This window comes from Eutrema salsugineum, unplaced genomic scaffold, assembly GCF_000478725.1.
Source record: "Eutrema salsugineum unplaced genomic scaffold, Eutsalg1_0 scaffold_21, whole genome shotgun sequence".
NCBI classification, from domain to species: domain Eukaryota; kingdom Viridiplantae; phylum Streptophyta; class Magnoliopsida; order Brassicales; family Brassicaceae; genus Eutrema; species Eutrema salsugineum.
Window position 1 is genome coordinate 1,999,206 of NW_006256821.1, and position 9,906 is coordinate 2,009,111.

The following is a 9,906-nucleotide window of genomic DNA, read 5'->3' on the forward strand; positions in this document are numbered from 1 at the left end:
TGCTGACTAAACAATTAGCTCACCTCGTTGGGGCCAGAAGGTGGATCTTCATTCGGATTGACGGAGTAAGGAGGTGGACGACTTGTTCCTGAATTGGCTTGTTCAGGTTCAGGGGTCTTCGTTGGAGCTTCTGGAGTCTTCAAGTACGCATGGTCCCTGGGAGAATAATGGTTCCTGCCGTAGTAAGTAGAGGTCCCTTCTTCATCATCTCTTTCTTTATGGTGTACACCATCATCATGGCGTACGCTAGACTGTGCACCATCATCACCTCCTTCTTCACCATCATGACCATCTTTGTCTTCGTCTTCATCTTCATCTTCATCCGGATTTTCACCACCTTTTTTGGATTCTGTCCTTCGTCATCCTGTTCCCCATCTTCTTTTGACTGGTGTACATCGTCATCTTCTTCTTCGTCATCTTCATCGTCATCTTATCCAACTCTGTCTTAGACCATCTCCAATGGTCCTTCAAATTTTACTTTTTCCTTCATTTTGAAGATGAAGAAGTCTTCTCCAATGGTGCTTCACCTTCAAAATGAAGAAATGAACAGTGTTCCTTCATATTTGAAGGAACACTGTTCATTTCTTCATTTTTTGAATGTGAACTTTTTTCTTACAAAATGTAACTTTAACTTTTTATATGTTTTGTTTTATACCCAAATAAAACTTATATGTTTTTTTTACCCAATTTTTTTTAAAACTATGGATTTATCTAATCAAATTATAAACTAAAAATGCAATAAGCACAATAAAAAATACAATAACATATATTAATTTAAGAAATACAAGAACATAGCCAACTACAAAATTAAAAATACATATCTAATGCTAAATTATAAATAAGAAAACTTAACATAACATAAACTAACAACTTAATAATCTGAGAAACTATTTCTACATCCATTAAAATTATTAAATTTTTGTTGAAATTTTACAATAAATAAAATAAGTAGGTGAAAACTTATAAAACAAAAAATTGAAGGATCTTGTTAGCAATTAGTAATAACATAGAGAGATAGAATATACCTAGAATATTCTTTTTGAAGAAAAAAATGAAGAAAAGTTGATACAATGGTTTCTTTTTTTTTTTTCCTTCAAAAATGAAGAAAAAAATGAAGAAACCATTGGAGATGCTCTTAATCTTACCCAGGAGCAATTCATTCTGACTTACTATCCATCTTTTAAGATCTGCAATCTGTCCACTTTCAGGGCTTTCATTTTCCGTTAGATTAGAAGAGTTCTTGCCCCTGCCTCTTTTCCCCTGCCTCTTTTCCTCTGCATCTTACGTTTTTCAGTTTGATGAGTTTTCAGTTTCTTCATCGGTCGGGTAGATGGCTCTGGTTCCTGTTCATTGGTAACCTCGTCCTCTGCATCACTAAGATCCACGATAGGTGCCGGTGCCACAGCAAAATCCGAAGGTGTGAATTTGTACCCCTCGGCCATGAGTTCCTGTATGAATGCAACTTCAGCATCCTCTACCTCATCTCCCCAACGCAATTCATTCTGTTGGTCATTGTCACCATCATCCACTACCATCTGTTTCACAGACAACTAAGATTAAAAAACAATTGCAAAATTACTAACACAATCACAGAGTACTTATCTTATAAGACAAGTACTACAAAATAAGACTACAAATAGTACTAAATATAATACTACAAATAATTTACCAGAGGGTCGGATTCCACGGCAAGTATATCCTCAAGATGCAATAGTGTGATAACGTTTTGACAACCTTCGGGATCTTCAATGAAAGTCTTTAAGTTATCAGGTTGAGGAATTTTGGAAACCAACATTGGTATAGATTGGAGGGCCATGAGTTGTAGTGATAGAGGGAACCCGTAGCATGCACTGGTTTTCTGTTTAAGTTGACGACGCAATCGTGTTAAAGGATTCTCCCTTTTCTCGGCATCCGTGATTGCCTTCGGAGCTTGAAAACGAGATACTGTTTTGTTAAAGGATACCCTCCCCCATGGATACAGCATGAACCTATCCAAGTCAGTCAACATCTCTACGTATTTTTCGGTCAGGGCCAGATTTTTGCTATTGCAAAAGAGAACACCGTCACAAGAACGATTAGGGCCAATGGTAGCCGTTTCCATCGGGGTAGATCCAGGTCCTTTAGCATTTCAAGCACATCAAACACGTTCATAGTGGTCGCTCTTCCAAACAGGTCTTTCCAGATTCCTGTCTTTCCGACATCTTCTTCTTCTTCTGAGCTATCAGGTTCGAGATTGCAATTCAATCTAGTGATTTCCTTCAACTCCCGTATCAAATATCTCAGAGGCTGTCCACCAAAGAGGAACCAAATCTCGTGTGTCTTTGTGGTCACAAGTTGTCGTGATAGAAGGGCATGGACTAGTTTGGCGCTGTTGCAACATCTTGCAACAGGTAGATGGAATAATTTCCTAAACTGGGAATGAAGTAGCTTCTCAAGATCTTCAGTACCCTTTAATGCCTCAACAAGGAGGCCAATGACATTGGCCTTTGAATATATGTTCAACCGAGCACCAACGGGGTAGCAACCATTGCCGAGGACCCTTTTTGGTAGTTTTTCCGAAAGGTTATTTGAAGCTTCTCCATCTTCCATGCCTGTATTTGAAGCTTCTCCGTCTTCCATTCCTGTATTTGAACCAAAACAATAAATCCGAAATGCAGGAAAGATATAATATTCTGGAGAAACATTTAAATGCAAACCAGGGTGGCAATTTTGAGGGAAAGGAGTTCGAAGGAGTTCGAAGGAGAGAACACAGATCTGGAAAAACTACCCTATCCGTATGCTCTCATATATAAACTTCTGTAACTGTTTCTAGATGATATAAGAGTAATCCAACCGTTTGAATTCAATATATAAACATAACTACTAGAGTTCATAACCGCTAATACATAAATCAGGCCAATCAGGCGGCCCGTTTCAATCTTAATTTGAGTTAATTTGAGTTAACAAACCGCCAGTACAGTTCATACAAGGTCGAAATTCATAAAAGTAACTTACTTTTAGAATTCTGAGCAGGCTATTCTAGAAGAAGAGGAGTGAACTGTACTTTGGAGCTACACCGCCGGCGTGGATTGAGACGACTCGCGTGGATGGGATGTTCAACCCGGTCACTTCGTCGCGGTGGCATGGGCGGTATGGGCGACTGCTCCGTCGGAGCTGTCTTTGAGTTACTCCAGAGCACTCGCCTGGACACCGGAGGCACGGTGTTGCGCCTAAACGATTTTTTAACTCTCTGCGCCATTACAACGGTCACTCGGAGGGCTAATCGGAGATGAATTGCCGGAGATGCTAGATGGACTACGTCCAGATGTGGATCCCAACAATTTTTTTTTAATTTAAATGTTGGAGTGTCGATTCTCTAAATTATATATTTGATTTTACTTTGGTTTATGATATTGAACTTCGGTTTATGATTTTGTGTAATCGGTTTACCAAATTGGATTTTACCAGAATTTGTTAGTTATTTACTTAAATAATGGCAATTTTGAAAATAAAAAATTGCTTTAAGGACCTAGCAGAAAGACAAACAGTAAAAATAATTTTATCATTTTTGGTTTTCAAAATTACCTATTCCTCTAATTTAAAACTTAAAAACTATCTATAGAACAATTTTCTTTTTTTTTAAGGCAAAAAAAAAATGAAAGAAGGTAGTTCTTATCGGCCTTATATGGACACGTGTGGTTCTCCATCCTCAAGCCATTTACCAATCCTCCTCACACTACCGTTATGCAAAAACCCATCATTTTATCACAACTGAGTGATTAAATTCATTCATCTTCCACCAAAAAAAACCTAAAAATTGGAGATATAATTTCATTTGCAATGACTTGCCCAGCCATGAGCGCATCTGCTTCTTCTTGCTCTTCTTCCTATTCTTATTCTACATTTCGTCCTCCTCCGTAAGTTTCTTATCTATCACCTGAATGGTTTAACAGACAATTAGCTTTCGCAGATGGGGAAGTGGAGTTAGATTATTATTTATTTTTTAATCTTTTTGTCAAAAACAGCATTTATTTTTATTGATTGATAAACAATGTTACTACTTTCGTAATTCAACCAAATCAGAAAAATATGTTCATAAAAGAGAAGAAATCGAATTCAGGATTGTGATGAATATTTTATTGAGACATGTGTTTGTTTGAATATATAAAGATTAGCTTGTATATTCGTTAAGGTGGTTTTTTACTGATTGTTTGGTTTGTTTCACATGCCTCTATTTGATACAGACTCTTACCACAAATGAGCTCTGTTCAATACTCAAGATTACCCTTTGAGGCATTTGCTTCTTCCAATCTATCCGACGGGTATCATCATTATCGGGGATGGGGTGAAAAACAGCCAGTCCTTTCGAACCGACTGCTTGGAAAACATTCATTGCCTTTAAAAGCGTTGGTGACCTCCAATCCCTTAAACATTTCATCTTCAGCAGTAATCAGTGATGAGAAAATAGGAGTCTTGTTATTGAACCTTGGAGGGCCCGAGACTTTAGATGATGTGCAACCTTTTTTGTTTAACCTCTTTGCTGACCCGGTATATATGCTGACCTTTAAATTGCAGATATTTTAAACATGGCTAACTGTGATAAATAAATAAGGATGTCGTTTACAGTACACACGAATGAGACTAACGTTTCTACAAATGTCTACAGAACCTTAAATTATGAAAGTGTAAAAGGGGAGATTGTTTGAGCGGCTTACTTTATCTTTTCCTGTTTCGTACTACTAATGCCAATACCTAATCTCTGTTCAATCACTAGGACATTATACGGTTGCCGCCAATGTTCCAATTTCTTCAGAAGCCATTGGCGCAATTTATATCTGTAGCAAGGGCTCCCAAAAGCAAGGAAGGATACGCATCTATTGGTGGTGGTTCTCCCCTGCGCCTCATAACTGATGCACAGGTACTCCTTGGTCTTCTCATTTCACAATATGATTTTAGGTACTCAGCTTTTCTTATGTTATTTTCTCTGTTTGTGGAAGTTATATCTTTGAATGAGGTCCTGCAAGTACTGAATCAAAACGGTTTACAACTAGCTTGACTTTTCTAGGCCTATATTTCTCAATGAATTAGCTTTATTATCAGCAATCAACCGATGCTGGCTTCCAACTAAAATTGTTTTTAGTCTTACAAAATGCTCACATTTCCTTTCCATTTGTAAATCTCTTGCACTTGTGTGGGACACATTTGTAAATCTCGGAGTAGTTAAGTAATTGAGATTCAGGGGACATGCGATATGATGATGGGTTGCAACTCTGGTTGGCAGCCAGACAATTTTGAAAATTTTCATGATTGCATTATGGTTTCAGTTTGATTTTTTAGATCAAAGTTGTAAGAAACAGTTATTTTTTTCTTTTGAATATAATTTAACATTAGATTAAAAAAAAAGTAATTGAGATTCTTCAAATTTATGGAAAGGGGATCGGGTTAAGACTTACGCATGTATATTACTCTGCACATATATAGTTTCTTCTATCCATGTTGGTGGCTTTTATTATTTATTTAGCTTGCTCCTTCTGCTATTAATTCCTCCCATACCTTCACTAGGCTGAAGAAATAAGAAAGTGCCTTTGCGAAAAAAATGTCCCAGCAAAGGTATATGTTGGTATGCGGTATTGGCATCCATTCACGGAGGAAGCCATTGAGCAGGTATCTTCAATATGGTACTAGGTATCTTGATTTAGGCTATATCCTCTCAAACACAAACTGTTTTCTGTGCTGTTTACAATTAAAGGAAAGCACAACATATTGTTTTTTTGTTTTTTTTATCAAACATCATCTGTAGACGTCACATGATACCGAACAATGTTTTTGTAAAAAAATCTATATTGAATTTGAAGACGATATTTCAACATATAAACACAAGAAGAACCAAATAATCAGAGCCCTTACTACTCTTTCCTATTTTATTATGAATGCTCTAACTATACTGGGTTTAATTGTCTAGTTTTTAACAGTATGTAAACCTTCGCTTTAAACTCGGTGTTCTATGTGTTAACAACTGGAATTTGTGCCCTGTGATTCTTATTCATTTTATTTTCATATATTCTTGTGGCAGATAAAAAGAGATGGAATCACAAAACTTGTTGTTCTACCACTTTATCCTCAATTTTCGATATCGACAAGTGGTTCAAGCTTAAGACTCTTGGAGAGATTATTCCGGTGAAACTTGTACATCTTACATTGTTTTAGTATGCCAAGACCATATCTTACTTGATTATTTACCTTTATTTGCTTGTCTGGCTATATACATAGAGAGGACGAGTATCTTGTGAACATGCAGCATACTGTTATACCTTCGTGGTACCAGCGAGAGGGATATATAAAGGCTATGGCAAATTTAATCCAAAGCGAGTTGGGGAAATTTGGTTCCCCTAGTCAGGTAGACAATCTTTTCCTTATCTAATCAGCCCAAGTTACTTATTTATTTTATTTCAGTTTGTTATCTTCTCAGTCCGTACGTAGCAAACGAATTTGTTGAATTTATCTTGCGCCATCTATCTCTCATGTTTCCGTGAGATCTGTGTATCCTCCGTCTACTCTATGCTGTAAATTATTCTCTAGTGGAAAGAAAGAGTTTCATATCCTTGTAGCTTTCTTTTTTCTACCATCCAACTATTCTAAGACGTGCTTCAAACCAAAATATATGTTACAGGTTGTAATATTTTTCAGTGCACATGGCGTGCCACTTGCATACGTTGAAGAAGCTGGTGATCCGTACAAGGCAGAGATGGAAGAATGTGTTGATCTGATCATGGAGGAATTAGACAGGAGAAATATAACTAATGCTTACACTCTCGCTTATCAGGTCTTTTACATTTATATTTGTTACATTACTAGAAATGACATCTTAAAATAATACAAATATCTTGGTAAGCGATCTTTGAAAACAGATTGTACAATTTCTCATTACTATTGGCCGTCAGTGATTTTTATTATATTTCTCATGTCTGGTTTACCAGGATCCTTTTGAAAGTATAATTTGATAGCTCTTTGTCAAATTTCACTCAGTCTGTTGTTTCATTATTTGTTGCGCAACACTACAACAGAGCAGAGTTGGACCAGTGGAATGGCTGAAACCATACACTGAAGAAGCCATTACTGAACTTGGTAAAAAAGGTGTTGAAAATCTTCTGGCTGTACCCATAAGGTAAAGCAGTACCTCTGGCACAAATTCTGGCGCTTCTTTTCGTTTCTTTTTTCTTTTTTTCTATTTTTTTAATGGGAAGGTTTTCTCCTAATCTTACAGCTTTGTGAGCGAGCACATTGAAACTCTGGAAGAGATTGATGTTGAGTATAAGGAGTTGGCATTGAAGTCCGGTATCAAAAATTGGGGCCGAGTGCCTGCACTGGGAACAGAACCCATGTTTATATCTGACTTGGCAGATGCTGTTGTGGAAAGTCTTCCATATGTTGGAGCTATGGCAGTCTCAAACCTTGAAGCTCGACAGGTAACACTCTTCATCCGCTCTGTACTCGAACTTCGTTTGTTTTGTGTGCCAGAAACTTCTTATTGGGAGAATCGGTAGGCTTAATATGGGGTTGATTTTTATTTTTCCATCACGTTTACATATTAATTTAGTCTAATTTTCTTCAAATGAAACAACAACGTTTTTGTAAGTGAAATCATGAATTTCTCACTCGATGGAAATTTTTTGTGTGTTTTGTATTTCATTTTCCATTAGCATGGGAATGTTTGATTAAATTAAAATGTGGAATTCTTTGAATCCGAACAGAATGTTTTAAATGTACAGGTAGAGGCAAAATAAAAATATATGCATTTGAAAATACCAAAACATTGGTAGGCTGACTGAATTTTTTTATTATAATATGTATGGCTGACCGAATTGATTTTGTGGGGGTGGTTTATTCATTTTCCCTTGACCAGTCGTTAGTTCCGCTGGGGAGTGTAGAAGAACTATTGGCGACGTATGATTCACAGAGGAGGGAATTACCAGCGCCAGTGACGATGTGGGAATGGGGATGGACCAAAAGTGCAGAAACATGGAACGGAAGAGCAGCAATGTTGGCTGTGCTCGCGCTTTTGGTGCTCGAAGTCACCACCGGAAAAGGGTTTCTGCATCAGTGGGGCATTTTGCCTTCATTTCAGTAAAGAGCCGATAGATAATATATTTCTTTCACTAAACCCATCCAAGAATCCAAAAAGTGAGATTTCACATAAATATGACCAGCTATATTATTATACTCTCCTTTTCTGTCTTAAAATGTTGAGTTGTTAGACAATAAGTTATATAAATTGTGTGGTATCCGATATTTTATATCTTCCTTCTTCAGGTTAACTGAGCCTCAATACAATATGGCGTATTATATACCCTGAGTGGCATGTTACAAATTGTACCCGAAATCTTATATCTTTAGGTTAATTGAGTCTCAATACATTGTATCTAAATTTATGTTCAAAAACCATAATCACAAAGTAAAAAACAGTTATTATTAAGAGTTATATGAGTATGTACCTATAGATAACCCAAAATTAAATGTCAGAAACGACACTGCTATAAGTGTACTGTTTACTACACCAATACCATATCATACCCCTACTCTGTCGAGTCAGTCTAGGCTCTGCCTCAGGATCTATAACACGTTTAGCTGGGAGTACTTTTCTTAGTGGGCTCCTACTTTTCGGGAGTAGTGGGAAATTTAAAATTATGTTTTTTTTATTAAAAACTGTTTCGAAAAAGGATTGTAGAGCTTCCGGGTAGGAGAAAGAAAGGCCGATATTTAGGTTTTCAAAACTGCGATTGTATTCGAGATTGCAAGTGATGGGTAGTTCTGACAACAGCGATGGCGATGATTTCCGATCAGAATCCATGTCCGAAGAGGTAAATTTCGAGAGACTTAATCAAGAGTGTTAGTTTAATAACTTGAACGGAGACTAGGTCTGGTAGTTTTTTATTACAGGGTGATTAACCATATCTACTCCCTGCTTCTTTGTAGTTGCCGGATTCAGATCTCCCTTAGAGGATTTTCAGCCCTGAAGAAGTCCCCAAAGGAGATCGTGTGAACATTTATCAAAAGATGATGATAATCGCCGACATCGAAGCCGCCTTGAATCAGACGGAGAAAGATTTCATGAAGGCATCTCAGTTCGGCAAATTGTTCGAATTTGCTCACCAGCCTGCTTGGTCCGGCGCATTCGGATTGTTCACCCTAACTAGACTACTTGATGTGAAGAAAGAAAACGAGATCTGGTTGGTATTTGCAGGTAAACCTATTCGGTTCTCAATCCGATAGTTTAAAATTGTGTCAGGATTGAATTGCGGGAAGTACCCAATTTGTCAGAAGAAAAAGAGGAGACCTGATATGATCGTGACCAGCTCAGAGGAGGAGGAACCAGAGGTAGCTGGCAGGATCACTCGTTCCAGAGCTAGAGAGATGGCTAAGGAGGCTCACGCACTCATGGCCGCAGAGGACATCGATCAACTGGAGGCTGGAGCTCACATCTTCAACATCTCTATCTTGAAGAATGAAGAACCCAGTAACAATGACTAGGTAACTTAGGTGATGATTCTGTACTCTTTTCCTTGGTGAGGATTTTGAAAGGCAAGGAGGTTCTTCTCCAAGGTTTTTAACGAGGCAGAAATCATTGCTACGTCGAGTTACTTAGAAGTTGTTACTAATGGGTAATAATGTGCAAAGTCACAATGACTTGTGCACTAGTGTTTTAGGCGCACCACTTAGGTTTAGAAGGGACACCTCGCTGTTTTATTTTTAAATTAAACTTCGTGTTGTTTTTATTTCAAACGCCATGTAGTTTGTTATTAGGGCTGCGATTTTCTCTCTTAGTCTATAAAACAGAGAAAATCGCCCAAGTGTTATTCAGTGAAGAATTTTGATCAAACTTTTAACGTGTTCTTCTCTCTTTGATTTCTGAGAACTAAAAACTCTGAA

At 37.4% G+C, this 9,906-nt stretch overlaps 1 protein-coding gene across 1 annotated transcript; it reads left to right on the forward strand.

The window, feature by feature from the left end:
- The first annotated feature begins 3,714 nt into the window (after nucleotides 1-3,714).
- Nucleotides 3,715-8,279, forward strand: LOC18015899 (ferrochelatase-2, chloroplastic). Its single transcript, XM_006397979.2, has 10 exons — nucleotides 3,715-3,896; nucleotides 4,224-4,527; nucleotides 4,754-4,897; nucleotides 5,542-5,643; nucleotides 6,053-6,156; nucleotides 6,250-6,376; nucleotides 6,650-6,802; nucleotides 7,044-7,144; nucleotides 7,244-7,445; nucleotides 7,883-8,279. Exons 1-10 carry the CDS (start codon nucleotides 3,820-3,822, stop codon nucleotides 8,105-8,107), a joined length of 1,539 nt encoding a protein of 512 aa, XP_006398042.1. The 5' UTR covers nucleotides 3,715-3,819; the 3' UTR covers nucleotides 8,108-8,279.
- The last annotated feature ends 1,627 nt before the right edge of the window (nucleotides 8,280-9,906 follow it).